At 42.7% G+C, this 17,987-nt stretch overlaps 1 protein-coding gene across 1 annotated transcript in view; it reads right to left on the bottom strand.

The window, feature by feature from the left end:
* LOC127053728 (uncharacterized) overlaps window positions 1–17,004 on the bottom strand; it is a 55,019-nt gene extending 38,015 nt beyond the window's left edge. Inside the window, 5 exon segments of the mRNA XM_050958902.1 lie at window positions 2,137–2,369; window positions 3,309–3,400; window positions 5,132–5,145; window positions 6,254–6,453; window positions 16,911–17,004. Of these exon segments, the coding sequence (XP_050814859.1) occupies window positions 2,137–2,369; window positions 3,309–3,400; window positions 5,132–5,145; window positions 6,254–6,453; window positions 16,911–17,004 (633 nt within the window).
* Between the last annotated feature and the right edge of the window lie 983 nt (window positions 17,005–17,987).

Genomic DNA, 17,987 nt, shown 5'->3' with positions numbered 1-17,987 from the left:
CTGGAGATATTTAAGAGTAGGTTAGATAAATGTCTATCAGGGATGGTCTAGACAGTATTTGGTCCTGCCATGAGGGCAGGGGACTGGACTCGATGACCTCTCGAGGTCCCTTCCAGTCCTAGAGTCTATGAGTCTATGAACCTTAAACAGTTTTTTCTCTGTGTACATAAGAACATAAGAACGGACATTCTGGGTCAGACCAATGGTCCATCCAGCCCAGTATCCTGTCTGCCAACAGTGGCCAATGCCAAGTGCTTCAGAGGAAATTAACAGAACAGAGCAACTATAATATGATCCATCTCCTGTCATCCAGTTAGAGGCTTAGGGATACTAGAGCATGGTACTACATCCCTGACCATTTTGGCTAATAGCCATTGATGGAGCTATCCCCCATGATCTTATCTAATGAACCCAGTATTGTTTTGGCTTTCACAACACCCTCCTGGCAATGAGTTCCACAGGCTGTAGTTAATCTAACAAAATTCCCATCTCCTAAGAGAGTGATCCTACTCCTGTTGAAGTCAATGACAAATCGTCCATTGACTTCATTGGTGCAGGGTCAAGTGCTGATACAGTAATTCTTCAATTGTTTCATAACAAGGAATCCACAGCCATGAGGCAATAGGCACCTCCAACCAAATAACGAACACCTTTGACTCCCACTAGCTTAAATGGGAGTTCAAGGCATTGAGCCTCCTGCAGGATTGTGCTTGGAATGTTCTTTTGGTGGTTGCTGATAAGAAGCAAGAGGAAGATATAAAATCAATTGCAGCATTACGATTCAAGGATTTAATTTTCATGTCTTCGCTCCCATTCTGGTCCCTTCTTTAATCTCTTCACAGCAGGTACGCCGCCGGCCTCTACATATTTTAATTCAGTCACAGTAAGTTAGTTGCACAGAATGAGCACTAGAGAGCAACAGCAATTCAATTATTTTCACACTCACTGCAGGGAGCAAGGATTTTAAACACCACTCGTTGCAGGTGATCTGTATCATTTCATGTTCAGGATGCATGCCAAAGCTCTTTGTTTCTTTCCTATTAAATGCATAGGTCACAAAAGCCAGAGGTCAAAAAGCTCCTGGCCATTCAATTTTAGAAATGAATACAATCCCTGCTAATGCAAATAATGTTACAGCTGAGCCCACACTTTAAACTGACGTCATTTTCAGTCTCAGATTGATTGGCATAAGTACTAGAAATGTTCCTTACTTAATGATGTCTACCATGGGTTATCAGCAGAAATAGAACCCTTAACCTTCAGAATCAAATGTTTGGGTAGCTAACATTTCAGATAAAAGGAGTGCCTCCATTAGCAGGTATCAGTGGTAGGCTTTACTCTCCCATGGGACCAGCCAATGGACAAGACAAACCAACTCTAGCTACCATGCTAGATAATGCTTTGGAAGTGGAAAACTTTTGTCCTGATTCCCTGATTGTGTCATCAGTTGGAAGATATCTAGAGAGTATCACCAAAGCGAAGACCTCTACCACTTCAGCTACAGAACTTGGTCCCTCTTTTATAAATTGTACCAGATGGCTAGTCTCTGTGGGGTCAGTCACAGAGGGCCACATGTATACTTTGCCCATGTGTTGCTTTGGGAATCACAGGCTCTGATCCAAAGCTCATTAAAATTAGTGGAAAAGCTTCAATTGACTTCTATGGAGGTGATCCAAAGTCCACTGAATTTAGAGATGAATTGTTCTCCTGATTAAAAAGTTTCAATGCTTCTAGATAGGGAAAAGAAACAATACCATGTGATTTAGCAGTCCAGTCACACACCAGGAATAACAAATAGCCCCCAACTAAATAGTTGAAATGAACAGTTCTTGAACAATCCACGCCCTGAACTTTTTTTTTTTTGCATATTTGCAAATGACAAAGAAATCAGGATAAATCTGCAAACAACTTGTGGACAGGACTAAATGTATTTGCAACCAATACCAGAACCAGCTCTAAAATGAATGTCCCCTTCCTTAAGATTGTAACCACTTTGGGCAGGAAATGTCTTTTTGTTCTGTGTTTTTAAAGCATCTCATGTTAAATGGGATACTGGGGCTCCTAGATGCTATAATAATACAAATAATGAATTATTATTATTTATTAATTAACAATAATAATAATAAGTGAGTTTACCTCCAAAGTATCTGCTATTGGCCCCACTTTCACACTTATCTGTTTAACATGAGATGAGTAATCAGACGCTTCCTGGCTTTTCACTCCAAGATATGGCTCTACTGCACATGAAATTATGTTTCCATCATCTGGCAATGCTTCCGCCATAGCAAGGATACTGTAACCTTTAAGCCTGCCAATTAATAAAATCCTCTTGGCTCCAACCATATGAACAAACATCCTGAGAACTTGGCCTATTCAAAGAATAGAAGAAACTGTTAAAAATAACCATATTAAAGACAATACACTATACATTGTTCACAATGAAAATTAAATCTAACATCTAAGTGATCACTCTTTTTTTTTTTTAATCACATCGTAAAACACTTTAGGGGTTTAGCAACAGAATCTGACAGCATCTCATCTAAAACGCTGCTAACGACAACAGAATGAAGGTACTGGTTTTAAGTGTAGAATCTTTATCATCAATGCTGGTACTGTTTAAGTGCTTGTTAAATAGTACTTGAAATATTGCATATTTTAACACTCTCCCCAGAAGAAAATGGTTTTAAGATGTCTCCTGTATTCTTTCTGGAACCAGGTTAAAAAAAATCACATTAGCTTGCATTTGCTCTTAGAGTCATTATCCCTAGACAGCACCATCATTTAAGAAATTTATCATCAGCGCTGTCCTTTGAACAATGTATTAGTGTAATACATTACAAGAGTGCTTCACTGCAACGATGTATCATGGAAAAGATGGCAACATCTGGGAAGAATGAGTCCAGGAATAGATTTAGTGCAATAGCTTTGCACGTGAACACAACCCCAAGTGTCGTTAGTTTGGAGAGGACCAATACTTGCCCCACTGCGAGCACACTTAAACAACCTCTGCCAACCTGCCATTTAAAAAAAAAATTGCCCTTCACCACATTAATCTGATCTCTTTATTGTTTGTGAAAGAGGCAGAGCAGGTTTGAAAATTAGATTTTCAAGAAAAATGAAGAATCCAGCCATAGAAAAACCCCTCATTTAAATCCTTTATGTCTCAAACACTTTCACATTGTCTGTCTACATCCATCAAACCCTCTCTCCGGACGCATGGGATATAGCGGGACGAGCATCATGGCCTTACTGGTATCTGGCATTCAAAATTTGTAGCATTTAATTATGACTTGGACTGATGGACTTGCCTTTTAGATAGCCAGAGGCACATTCTTTATGAGGCTTAACTTTTGTTTCAACGCCTGCAATGTTCAGTTGCCTGCCTTCAAGTGAGGCTGTTCTAAAAAGGAAACAATCAGCTGAGTGTTAGTGTCTTGTACAAAATCTGCAAATCTCTCCCCCTTCAAACCCCCCCCCCCATACACAATAACATGAGACAGGGCATGGCCGCAAATAATGGAATGATATGCAAGAGCATTGGGGCCCGGAAGAACAACTGGTACCCTGAATGACAAAGGTCCCCAGAGGGCTCTGTAGCAGACAAGCAGCATCACAAGAAGAATAGATTGCTCTGCTGTGGTAAATTCCAGAGCCTCCTATGCTCCACAAGTCACAGAATTCAGTGTCAATCTAGCTCTAGGATAGCAAAAACTCCCCAGGCATTAGGTAGGATGTGGTCATGGTTTATATAAAACAGAACAGCTGTAAAGGAAAGGAGATCCTTCATTGAGAGCTGATGTGCGGCACCTCCCCAGCTGTTCTTGGTATGTTATCTCTGTGACCTTCATGGAGCACTGCTCTTCTGCGCTGGAAATTCCAAACGGAGCTACTGCCTTCAGAAAACTCAATTCCTTGGAGATGGAGCTCATGAAACCTCCTCCCTGTAACCTGGGAAGAACTCACTGGAGTCGCCAGGCATTATTTCACAGAGCCTAACTAGCATCAGGTCTGGCGCTTCCATTTAGGCGACCTAGGCGGTCTCCTAGGGCACCAGGATTTGGGAGGGAGGCTTTTTGTGGCCCTCGGCGGCAATTTGGCAGCGGGGGGGTCCTTCCACACTCCGGGTATTCGGCGGCAATTCTGCAGTGGGTCCTTCACTCACTCTGGGACCCACTGCTGAAGTGCTCCTAAGACTGGGAGCACGGAAGGACCCCCCCCACCACCGAATTGCCCCCAACCAGGAGTGCGGAAGGACCCCTGCCTAGGGTGCCAAAAACCCTGGCGCAGCTCCTGACTATCATACAGTGTATGCCAATCAAACAGGGCTAAATAAGGGTATGTCTTCACAGCAGCTAAACACCCTGGCCTGTGTCAGATGATTTGGGCTTGTGGGGCTCAGGCTACAGGGCTGTAAAACTGCTATGTAAAGTTTCAGGCTTGGGCGGGTGCCCGAGTGCTGGGACCCCAGGAGTAGGGAGGCTCTTTCCAGAGCAGAAGACAGCATGGGATATCAAAGAAGACAAGAGCCACCAGGCAGGCAAGATTCCCCCATCTGAAGAGAATAGACGCCACCGCAGTCAATCCCAGGAGGTTTGTGATGCTTCTACAGGCCAGAATATTACGCCAGGGAAGCTATTTTTACTCTCCTCCCCCACCAACCTTCAGTAAAATGAGAAAGAATTCATAACCCATATCAGACACACTCCGATAATCCAAGCCTTGACGAGCTGAACATTTCCTATAACCTCTTTTCTGCCCCTCACAAATGCTTTAACAACTTTAATAAGATAATGTATAGCTATTATCATAGAGCTAGTGCAAGTCAAACAACTATCAGCTATTATTTCAGCAACAGAACTAATGCTCAGCGTTCCCATAATCCACAGACTGGAACAGTTTACACATTGTCAATTTCAGAAAGAACTGGCTTTTTCCACAGATCAGAATTTATGCTGATAGATGGGAACTATTTAGCAGACCCCACACACCCAGGTAATATGCTGCAGCTGTAAGAGGAATAATGAGAGTATCAACTGGGCTTCTGAATTAATGATACCTAAAATTAGTTTAATTAATTAGTTTAGTTACTAAAATAATTTAGTTAGCAGCATAATTAATATTTGTAAAGCACTTTTGAAATAAAAGCTCTACTGCATACAAAGGCTATTATTGTTGGGCTGAATCCTCAGGCTCCTAATATGTTTTATATAGAAAGTTCATCTGTGTTTACTCCTAACTAGAAGAAGCAAATAGAGAACAGCATTTAAAAAAACCAATGGCTGCATTCGAGCAGGATCTCCAATGTTGCAGTCTGTTAAAAACACAGCTTGTTCTTATTATTAATGGTTAAATCCTGACATTCTTTCTGAGGCCTTGATCCTGCAATGAGATCCCCCCATGCGGGGGAAATCCCTGTGCCTGGACAGAGCCCTAGTGAAGTCCATGTGAAGGTCAAGGTAGAATTGGGCCTTAGCTATTAACCAATTGTTTTGCCAAGTCCTTACTCAGACAAATTCCCTGGTTTTCCAGGAACAGAGAAGAATCAAGCCCCTTCTTTCTTGGCTCTCCTAAAACCAGTCCAAAAAGCCATTGCACTGTGGCTTTTTAATGAGTTCTAAAAGAGAAGAAACCTGTTAAATGGTATGCATATGGTGAATCTACCAATGGGGACGATGAATTCTCCATCTCTTGAAGTCTTCAGATCAAGACTGGATGCCTTTCTGAAAGATATGCTTTAGTCAAATACAAGTCCTGGAGCTCAATATGGGTAACTGGATCACATTCTATGGCTTGTGTTCCACACAAGGTCTCTTTTATTCAGATTGTTATACCATGTTCATCACCACAGTATCAGAGCGTCTACCATTAGTGCATTAAGGAACATGACTAACATCTGTCTTATGTTTGTTTTCTCATCCTCTCCCCAGGGGGAGAAGTGTGTGCAGTGCAGTTTTGATTTGGATTTTTTTATTATTATATTTTAAATATATAATACATAACAAACATGCAGCAATGTGTGTGTGTTTGCATGCACTACCCCCCACCCCACATAGGTACATTGCTTTGTGTTTGTGTTAGAGAAGGCAAGGTTAAAGAAATGTGCCTTTCACTTTACAGTGGAAGGAGGTGAGGTTGTTGTTCCTGCAGGACTTTATTCCACAGTCTTGGGGCAGCCTTAAGATTATGGGTCCCTTAGGCTCTTAAAAATCTACGGCTTTAGGGATCAGACCATGAGAAAAATGCACAAGGTAACAAATAAATCTCATTACTTTGCAGTTGCCATTGAGTCCAGGTAAGGGTCCAGTCCAACAGCAACCTCCAGAGCTTTCTGTAAATAATGCTTTAGCTGTTCAGGAACACGCGAGTCACTGTGGGCTATTTCTCTGGCTTTCCTGAGGTTCCCAGCAATGAGCCCCATTGGTGTTTCTGAAAGAGAACACAGAAAAGGAAATACTTTTCAAACTGAATGTGGCAGTACCTGGTACAGTGATTTTGTGACTGCTGAGGGTTTAGAGGTTGTCCAGTGGGAAATGTGGAGGGGAGAAGGGGGAGATGGAGGGCAAAATTAAAACTTTTCTGTTTCTGAAACCTGGAAACCAAATTTTGTTTTTTTGACAAAATGAAAACAAAATAAAACAATTCCATAAAAAATCCAAACTAAGTAAAAAAAAAATCCAGACATTTTATTGAAAATATTCATCAAAAACACATAGAATTTTTCAGCTTGCTCTTGTAGACATCAAGACCTTCTGCTCCAAAACATGCAGGCCGCTCTCACCTGACTTGAAGGAAAATCTCCATTAACTGTAGAAACAGCTACTAAAGGGCATTTGATGTGTATATAAACCACTGGTGAGTGTGTTACATAATTCTTTCTGTGCCTGATTTACAGGGGCAGAGTCTGTTATAGCCCCATCAAGGAAGCCTCAGCTTTTAGTTTATGATTCTAGCTCCAGCAGTCCTGGTTCAATCCTTCTGTGTCTGCCAAGATGGAGCTGTCTCTTTCTCATATTTTTATATATATATATATATATATATATATATATATATATATATATATATATATACACACATACACACACACACACACACACACACACCTACCTCTCTGACATTCTGTCTGGTACAGGGCAGTGGTATGCACGCACACAGTATTACATGTTCCACCAGTCAAACAAAGTTTGTCTTAAAGCACCTGGGTGTTTAAAATGAACATGCTGGTCCATGGTTCAAACTGCTCATTAGCAATGGTCAGGAATTTTTGATAAAGCAGGGTTTTTTTTGGAGAGGAGAGACTGACTGTACAGCTTGGTGGTCAGGGCAGTCTCATGGGATGTGGGAGAACCAGGTTCAAATCCCTGCTCCAAATTAGGAAGCGTGGGGACTTTGACCTGGGTGTCTTCCCCCCGTGACTTCCATACCACATGACAGCATTAAGCACTGGGATGTTGGCTTCTCTGGGGTCACTCTTTCTCTGCACTGGATTCTGTGAACATTTTTGAAAGGTCTTTGGTTTGTCTCACCGATGAATGGGAAAAACGTCTGAAATCTCAAACATTTTCACAGGTTGGGAAAACTGTTTCTTGCCCAGCTCTGCTGTCACTGAACTATATCATATTCAACTACAGGCACAGAAATCAGCACCTTGAGTTAAAGCAACTGCACTATTAAGTATTGCAGTATTAGGACTTCTATCTGTAGCAGTAAGTCATCAGCAGGGACTGAACATGGAGGTTCTGATTTTCAAAGCACTTGAGCTAAAGAGCCACTTCTGGTAGGTTAGTGACAGGAGCAGACTCTCAAACCTCTGTACATGATCAAGGAGTGTAGCTGCACTGCATCTGGGAGCGAGCCTCCCAGGCCAGGTTCCACTGAGTTGTGTGGTCTCATGCTAACACACTAAAAATAGCTGTGTAGACCTTGCTGCTCAGAATGGAGCTGGAGTGGGGGGCCTTGAGAGTCCAAGCCGCAATGTCAAAGCAATGTCTACACAGCTATTATTAGTGCACTAGCATGAGCCCTGTTAAGACAACCCTGTGGGTCTGGGCTGGGAGGCTTGGCCGCAGGTGCAGTGTAGAGGTATCCCAGGAGAAAAAGAACCACTCCCAGATCTTTTTCATGAACCAGCCTGGAGTGGCAACTCTTTGGGTGCTCTGGGGCTGGATCACCCACTGAAAAAAAAATTGTGGGTGCTCAGCACCCACCAGTCACAGCTGTTCGGCAGCTCAGGGAGGAGCTTGGGGGAGGGTGGAGATCAGCCAGTGGGGACCTCAGGGGAGGGTCAGAAAAAGGCAGAGTGAGGGCAGAGCCCTAGGAGAAGGGGCAGAGTGCGAGGGTGGCCTTGGGGTGGAGCGGAGCGGGGATAGAGCACCCCAAGGGAAAAGAAAACGTCAGGGCCTACCTATGGAACCAGCCACTTTCAGATGAGATGCTTGCAGTGACATTTCTTCAGGTCGAGAGAAGCAGTGACACAAGTCACACCAGCCAGTCGTGCACAGAGCATTTCCACTAGCAGCTCACTCAAGGTGCCTAGCTGCAAAGTCTTAGCACGTGACAATCATGCTGCCTTTTTTGCACAGGTTCTCACTGAAAGCTTTTAGCACCATACAGTGAAAATCAAATGGGGAGGGGGGGCGTGGCAACTCTCCATAACAGCAGCAGTATGATCCAGTATAACAGTAGATTCACGTTAGCAGAATTCTTCCAATCTCCATTTGTCAAAATGCATGCTATGCTGTGAAAGGATCTGATGACAGCAATTTCAGGGCAGGACAAATCAAGCAGTTTTTAACACAAGGGGAGTTTAGCTGTTTTCTGAAAGGCAACGTTTTATTTTCTCTGTGATAGATAAGCTGCTAAAGAACATCACAGCAGCGAAGAGGACCAAAGGGCTACAGCCTTGGCTCCCAAAGGCCTGATCAGCACCAAAACCTGCAGGTAGTCTGTGCCACATGGCTGGCCACACCCACCCACATGTAATACTCTTGAGTGGGGCGTGGCTTCCTCAACAGGGAGGTCTGTAATGGAACTGCAACTATATGGCTCCACCTGCTGACTTACAAACCGTGCCTGAGCCAAGGATGAGGACAAGATGCAACACCCGGCGAGCTGGTCACAGAATGACCTGGCAGCAAAATTCCATCTCCTCCGATGACTGAAGAGCCTTCATCTGAACAGCTCATAGGCAAGTCCCTGCACACCAACCTCACTCCCCAGCAGGAGTAGGTCGGGACATGGGAGCGCCATTTTTCCAGGGCCCCCCCCAATTGGCCGGGGCCCCCGGGCACACGCCTCGTTGTCCCAGTTGCTAATTCACCGCTGCCGAGGGCAATTTGTTCCAGTCCCGTTTCTGTAGCTGACACAGTAGCAGATGTTGATAATCTGACCCCACATTAGATCTCATCCTGATCTCTAATACAGAGAAATTGGCTTAAGGCCTGAAGCATGAGGTTTAATATACCTTGCAAAAATGTCTATCGTTAATTATGATAACTCTGCATATCCACAGAAATGTCTAATCCCTCTTTGAATCTTCCTAAATTCTCAGCCCCGACAACTTCCGGTAGGCATGAGTTCCCTAGTCCAGATACATGTTTGCTGACAGTCTATTTCCTCATATTAGTTTTGAATTCGCCACCTTTTAATTTAATGGAATTAAATTATGTTCTTGTATTGAAAGAGAAGGAGAAAAGAAGCTCTGATTTATCTTTTGCCGAGCATTTCTTATTCACTCTGAACATGCAAAGGTTGACAATGCAGGAAAAGAAAAGGTTCGCCTCCAGTCTACGATTTTTAAAATCAGTGAGTTACATTAATTTGAGTAACAGACACAGATTCAGTTAATTTGCCAGAACATTTGCCTGCCAATCAAGACATTTTGTAACTCAACCCCACCTTTATTATAACACCAACCTCCGGTGCCAGGAATTGTGATGGTGAGAGCTACGTGCCAACATAAACATTACACAATCTGCCCAGGAAGTGCTGCACTTATTAATGATATGTTGACCCAACAGCAGAGGTCAGAATTGCTTTAGTTTATGCAAGACCCAGATAAGTCCGATCAGGACACAATTCATGGCTAGCCCCCTATCAAAGGCTACATGCTACTCTGAACTTTTTAAATTATATTTCTGCTCTGCATAATCTAGGTAAGTGATAAGAAAACATTTAAGCAGCCACTCCTCTCCTTTGTTGCCTTGGGGAAGGACCTGCCATTTTTCGATTGCTTGGTTGTATAACACCAAGCACAATGAGACTCCAAACTGGTTGAGGTTTCTAGGCACTATCACAATACAAATAACAACTCCCTCATTTTCAGTGTGCACTACACATATTTGACTGCATTTTCTTTTTTTCTTCCCTAAGTTTCTCTTGAAGACAGCAGATCCTCCCACAATCTCCTTTCGACACCTGTCTTCCTTCTCTTCACCCCATTCCCCTCGTTCTACCTTTCTGCGCCCTCCCCAGCCAATCTAGCAACATAACTTCAGTGTGTGTGTGTGCGGAGGGGAAGTGACTCGTCAGAAGTTGGATAACACTCCCAGATCCAACTCCAAAAGGGAGCCACAAACACAGGGCAGGCAGGAGCTACCTGGAGCTGCGGGCAGCTGCTCCATGGAGTGGCAGCACCTTACAGAAAAAACAATCCAGCAGTTCTTAAAACAGAACCACAACTGTTCAGCACCAGTCAGCATGCCCCAGTTGCAGGTTGAGAATCCCTTCTTTTTTTTCCCACAGAAAGGAATCAGAGGGAGGTTATAACTTCTGGATAGAGCCAAGCTAATTTGGGACAGACTTAGATAATTTTGGATTCAGATAAGCATTTAGAAAACTCAAAAGTCAAAAAAAAAAGAGCAGAGTATGAGGGACTCTCTGTATACTTTGTGTCATATACCAGCAAAGAATGCAGCTCTAGGTATAAGATGGTGTAATTCCATTGACTCCAATGGAACTGTGCCAGTTTGCACCAACGGAGAATTTGGATATATTCAGGATTCATATATATATGAAGTTTGGGCAGATGATGAGAGGGTGGAAAGATAAAAGGTGAAAGACCCAAGCCAACCTTCTTCCCCAACAGTCAACTCCAATGCAGAGTCAATGACTATACATATAAAATGAAGGGATCTAAATTAGAGAGAGAGAGAGAGAGAGATCTTGGAGTCATTGTGAATAGTTCTCTGAAAACATCCACTCAATCTGCAGCAGCAGTCAAAAAGGCCAACAAAATGCTGGGAATCATTAAGAAAGGGATAGATAAGAATCATATTGCCTCTACATAAATCCATGGTATGCCAACATCTTGAATACTGCATACAGCTGTGGTCGCCCCATCTCAAAAAACATATATTGGACTTAGAAAAGGTTCAGAAAAGGGCAACAAAAATGATTAGGGGTATGGAACGGCTGCCATCTGAGGAGAGATTAATAAGACTTGGACTTTTCAGCTTGGAAAAGAGATGACAAAGGGGGAGATGATAGAGGTCTATAAAATCATGACTGGTGTGAAGAAAGTAAATAAGGAAGTGTTATTTACTCCTTCTCATAACACAAGAACTAGGGGCCACCAAATGCAATTAATAGGCAGCAGGTTTTAAACAAACTAAAGGAAGTATTTTTTCACACAACGCACAGTCAACCTGTGCAACTCCTTGCCAGAGGATGTTGTGAAGGCCAAGATTTTAACAGGGTTCAAAAAAGAACTAGAAACATTCATGAAGGATAGATCCATCAATGGCTTTTAGCCAGGATTTGCAGAGATGGTGTGCCTAGCCTCCTTTTGCCAGAAGCTGGGAATGGGCAACAAGGGATGGATCACCTGATTACCTGTTCTGTTCATTCCCTCTGGGACACCTGGCATTGGCCACTGTCAGTAGACAGGATATTGGGCTAGATGGACCTTTGGTCTGACCCAGTATGGCCGTTCTTATGTACTTACAAGTGAAGGCTTGATCCAGCAAAAACACAAGAATGTGAGTAAGATTAAATCTTTGCAAGATCAGACCTGTACAGCATCCACTGGGAGGCTTGAGTTATAGGCTCAGACGGACCCTGTCTACTATATGAAATAAAACAGGAATCTAAGTGTATTATCTAACTCCTGGTGAATCAGTTTTATTGTTACACAATGAAGCTGGATTGAAGGGGAAGGAGGGTGAAGTAGAAAGAGGTGAAGAGTTTGCAGGCTGAGCAAGTGAATGAGGGGGGTCTGGGAAGTGCTAAGTGTAGCAGTTAAGGGGGAGATCTTGTCTTCAAGAGAAACAGGAAAATATTGTCAAATGAATGCCTATTAGTGATCATCTGGCATATCAGGCATCGGAACTTGCCTTAAGATAGTTCTGTTCTTAAGGTTTTGCAAGGTAAGGATCTACAGTTGGGAAAAGGAAGGAGAAAGAGGAGTGGATGGGGGATCGTGAAAAGAGAAACGCAACTTAATTAATTACACACCATCACTTAGGGAATCATTATTATTTGTGAGTAATTATGTTCAATATCTTTTTTATTTCATGTGCATCATTTAAATTAGATAATTTTAGCACAAGACTCTATTTTAAAAGGGTAGTGCCTTGTTTAATACCTGATTTGTAGAGACTACCATCATGTGTGTATGCTGACATGCACCATATGCTACACACTTCCCAGACAAAGAAGGGTTCCTGAAGGAGCTCAGAGTCTCAGAACATACAGATGATAGGGGAAATGGGACAGACAAACAGGGATTTATTGGTCCACATGGCAGAAGTGGGAGCTGATATGTGCGTTGGGTGGGGACGATAAAGATGAACGCAGAGAGGTTGTACTATACATAGGGACCCACCCTGAAGAAAGCAAAAAGATGATTGTGCACCAATCTAACAGATGCCAGGAGTAGTTTGGGTTTTGCAATGAAAAAGCCAGGGATGACTTTGGCCACAGGGCCCATTTTTTCTGAACTCCAGAGGTATGAGGGGAGCAGAGATTGGGTACGGCAGTGGCTGGTTTCCATGTATGATTCCAATTCTGGGGCCATCTCTATTTCACATGTCCCACACTCTTATTCCTTCTTTATAATAACTAATGCCATTTTATAACCACAATCCGGGCCAGATTTTCCAAATGGCTCCAAACAACCCCCACCCCCATTTAGTCACCAAAGTAAGGTCTGGATTAGCAGAATGGCTCAGCACGTTTGGGCTGAATCCGTTTGAAAATCTGGCCCTAAGTGCTACAATGGGATGAGCTGAGCACTTGACAATCTAACTCAGACTCTTCAGGATGGTTTTGGCAGTCAGCCTCAATGATGCATCTCAGGCATTAGCAACGTCTCCCTGCAACATTCATAAATGTACACCCACTGAGACACTTTCCCAAGTACCTCTGTTCACATAAACCACAAGAGCAAAACTCAAGTGGTTTCTTTGCATCAGCCAAAGTTTAAGAATAGAATCATAGACGTAAAGGAGAAGCTGGATTCTACTGTGAATTTCTGAGCCAAATTTTGCAGTTGGAACCCACATATATTAAAAGTCCACAGTACCAAAGGGACCATGTGGTCTTCAAATGGCTGATTCTGTGCTTTTAGCAGAACTCAACAGCCAGAGGAAATAAGAGGTGGCTTGACAAAGGATCTGATCCAAACCTCTTTGAAAGCAATGAAGACTCGTATTGACTTCAGTGAACTTTGGATCAGACAGTGTTACATTCTCAGTCCCTGTGTACTTCAGGTGGGTCAAAACTCTGCAGATCCTTGCGCTGAAACATTTCCAGACATTAGGTATTTATTATGAGGCAACAGATGACTGAGGAAAAGCAAGAGAAAACACAAGTTTACAACAGCTTCTCTTTTACCTGTTGCCTTCCCTTGTAGTGTTACTGAAGGGCTGAGAACTCTTACATACTCATCTGCCTATGAGAAGTATGTCCTGAAGTCAGGATAGCATGGCTAGTAATATAAAGAAAATCATTTTCATAGATGAAAATGGAATGTCATATATAATGTTTTATGCTGAGAACCTGATGCAAAGCCCTGAGAAATCAATGGGAGTTATTGACCTCAGTGGACTTTGAATCAAACCAGGATGGCTAAAAAGGAATGTTTTTTTTAATTGAATTTTCATTTTACTCAGACTTTATTTAAATATATTTTTTCTTTTTAAAAAATAAACCTATTTGAAAATAATGTCAACCGATATTAAGGCTTAGATTTACTATAGTAATCTACTAAAATCTTTTAAATTTAAATAGAATAATAATGTTCAATCAGTAGATTTGCTGCCAAAGCTTTAAAGAAATTCAAACTACTGAACTGGTGAAAGTATCTGACTTGGCACCTGGAACCAGAGCTTGTTGAAGTGCTAAACCAGCTTCTGACAGAAGTAGCCTTCTCTGCAGGTGCAGATAGAATATTTCCTTTGTTTCAGTTTATTCAACCACTTCAGTTCCATGACTAGTTAATTCAAAATTGAGAAACCAATAATGAGTTGAAAAAACAGGAAAGCTCATTTTGCTCTTCCAATTTATGAATAAAAACTAGGTTTGAAAGGATGAGATCTGCTAGTTCTAAAACCTTGAAAGAACTGCTGACCAGAAATAATCAGTTCAATTTATAACTACCATTCATACTTCCTTGGTTTAATGTTTTAATAAATCAGTTTTAAATACAAAACAGGCTTTAATAAAGTTATTTCCACCTTCCTTATGTGTCTCTAACTAATAATTAAATAAGAAATACAGCATTCACCATTTTCTAACATAAAAAAGGTAAAATTTAAGAATCTTAATAAGGTATGTTGCTTCAATAAATGTGAATTGATATAGTGTATACTCCTGGTTAGTAAAAAGAAAACTTGTAAACTATAAACTACAACAACCCAAACTCAAGTGGTATAATTACTCACTAAATGTCAATAATTCAAATAATAAAAAAAAAATTTTTTGAAAGATATCCTAGCTCAGGGCAATAAAGAAGAGGATTTGCTATTTGAAGAAAACAACTAGCTAAGAAAGACGTGTTTCCATAATACTGGAGAATGCACCTAAAAAAATAAGTATGGGGGGGAGAATCACCAGCTGGAGTCAATAGTCAGAAATGCAGGGTGATTTCAACAAAGCTATGACAATTTATACCAGCAAAGCTTCTGCCTGAAAGCACATGTGCTTTTGAGAATAAAGATGATCCAGACTAGCAAACTAAGAATAGTTTATACCAAGCGCTATATGAAGCGGAGAGAATCCATTGCTCTTAACTATGTTGTCAATAGTATTCTCCTAAGTCTTTGTTAGCACTTCCTTGTATGGCAAGATCAGCTGGAGGATATGATTTACTGTCTGCCAAACATGTGACTTATTTCCCTATGAGGGAAAAAATGGATTGTGTCCATGTTTTAATTGAATCTAGAATGACTCACGGAGAGGGAACCCCAAAGAGACCTGTTGAGGACAGTTGCATTGCTAAGAGTTCTAGGATATTCCCAGAAGAGGAAACCCACAGATTCAACTGGCATCCTAGTTTCTCCTGCTCTGCTTGCCACTCCAGACAAAAGACAACCACCTGTCCCCAATAGATCATTAATGTGCATTTCCAGCACCAACACCTTCCCTCCCCAAACTGAAAAGGGAGAACCGACTGCTCCTGCGTGGAACCCCAAACTCTGCAAAAAGCACAGACTGATTGAAATAAGCAGCAGGAGGAGAGGTTTACCTGCAGGGCGGTGCATGATGCTCCAATTCGCCCAGATTCTGGGGGATGCTGCTGTTTCTGTGGCTGTGCAGTGCTCAACTTGTGTGTGTGTTCCTTTCCACGTGAGGGGCAGGGCTGAGATGGGGAGCACGTGGGCAGAGGCAGCAGAGCCTGTGGTTGCTGCCGGTTATGGAATGATCGCCCCTGGCTTGGGCTGGGCTTCTTAACCTCAGCTGCACCAGGCAGCACCCAGGCTACTCCCACCCCCAGGCATTTCCGATAAATGTACTAGGGCTGGGGAGAGCTAACCGCCTCACACAGAAGGCAGTGGAGTTTTGGCATCTATTTGTTTTATGTAAGTTGTTTGCTGGCAGCAGGACTACATGTCTGAGGTTTGGGAAGTTCTGGGACTAGGGGAGAAAATTCAGCAGTTACACAACCTTAGAGCTGCACAGTACAAAAGACTAGAGGTACACCCCAACCAAATGCCCAGAGGTGACTTGTGAGGGGGCATGCGTCCCCCAGATTTCTGCCAGGTTTTATGTGCCCTGTCCCGAATCCTGCTGCATACCACCAGAACCTTTCAATTGTGACCCCCACCTCTTCCCTGCCACTATCAACAGCTACGTGTCGCCTCTGCCCAGAGCCCCAAAGTCGGGAGGAATTTGAAATCCCCATAGCCCACGCTACATTTCCTAAGGGGTCTCTAGCTTTACAATAAGGTGACCCAACAGAGCAGGGTATCAGGGTGCCTATAGTTCTGAAACCATCGCTGACACAATGCCTGCTGAAACACCATTGCCTCATGCTGGTGATATTACCAGGTATCGGCCTGTGTGCAATTGCCCTGTTTTGGAGAAGGGGAATTGAGGAGCTGGCAGGTCAGCTCTGACAGGCTAGTGGAATATTTAGACTTTCCAACCCGGGTCAGACCTATACCTTAGAAGCTGCATTGGTCGGGCTGGCCATGTCAGCCCCTTCTCTGAACCAATCCATCCATCTATGCCCCCCTTCTCTAGCACATCAAACATAAGCTGCTGCTCTTTCCTTTCAAGGCCCTTCACAGTCAATCCTGGCCAGCCCTGTCATCTTTCATTTGTTATCAGGCTGTCGCTGCTCGCCTCCAATCACCAAGGATGCCGGCCTCCCATTGCCCACCTGTTAAATTTCCCAACAGGCACCTTCATGCCTTCTCCCATTCCTCTCTACACCCTTGGGTGGGGCTCCTTGTAAAGATCCATATATCTACCTTCAAATCCCTCCTGAGAACTTTCCTTTGCCCAGATGTCTGCAAAAGAATGGATAACACATAGGCTGTTCTCAACAAACCAGCGGCCTATCATGCTGACCAGTACTGTCTTGCTGTTTACTTGTACTTCCCTGTCTGTCTGCAGCCATCTGTCGCCTTTTGTCTTATTCTTAGATGGTAATCGGCTGGGGGCTGTGGTAACTTTTTTGTACAGCACCTAGTACCATAGGGTTCTGGTCCAGGACAGGAGCTCCTAGGTACTACAGTAGTACAAATTATCCCTTCCCAGATGGGGAAAGTGAAACGCAGTGCGGTTTAAGTGATTGGCACAAGGCTACCCAGTGAGTCAATGTCAGAGTTGAATTTAGACCCAACGTCTCTAACCATTAGAATCTACTGATAGCCATGTAACATCAACTGCCCCTAAAGGCTTCCATTCTGCTGGCCCAGGCTGGTATAGTAGGTAATGTACCAGGTCAAGCAATGCAAGGTCCTGGTGGTAGATGGTCATCATAACTAGCCAGACATTTTAGAGCTACCTTGCCAACATTTGAAGTGAAACAGCAGATATATCCAGATCTCCCAGAAAAAAGCTGAAAAATATAAATAATAAAATATGCAGAACAAAATCATAAAAGGAAAAGCAACTAAAATAACTCTGACTTCAATCTCTTACTGCCATTAATCAAAACAGACAAGACTAAATAGATCAACCCCCTTAGATATCTAAGATTATCCCCATATGTCATTTAGTAAACTATGAGCCAAATTAGACCTTATAGCCCTATAGAAACTGATGCAGCCTGCATATGGATTGTGAGTTAAAAGTTGTGGGCAAGATTTCAGTATTGTTAGGACCAGAGCTGGTGCTCTAACCATTCCACAAATCTTCTCTCCACAGGTTTGCTGGGTGACCGTAGGCATGTCATTTCTCCCCATACTTCAGTTTCCCCATCTGTAGAACAGGGATAAATCTATTAACTTCCTTTGTAAAGCACCTTGAGATCTCCTGATCAAAATTGCTGTGAGAGCCAGGTCTTCTTGTTATTAATAATAATTAATAATGCTCTTCTTGAA

This window comes from Gopherus flavomarginatus, chromosome 6 (assembly GCF_025201925.1).
Source record: "Gopherus flavomarginatus isolate rGopFla2 chromosome 6, rGopFla2.mat.asm, whole genome shotgun sequence".
Lineage (NCBI taxonomy): Eukaryota > Metazoa > Chordata > Testudines > Testudinidae > Gopherus > Gopherus flavomarginatus.
Note: the sequence above shows the minus strand (reverse complement) of the source record. Positions and strands in the feature narration are given on the sequence as shown.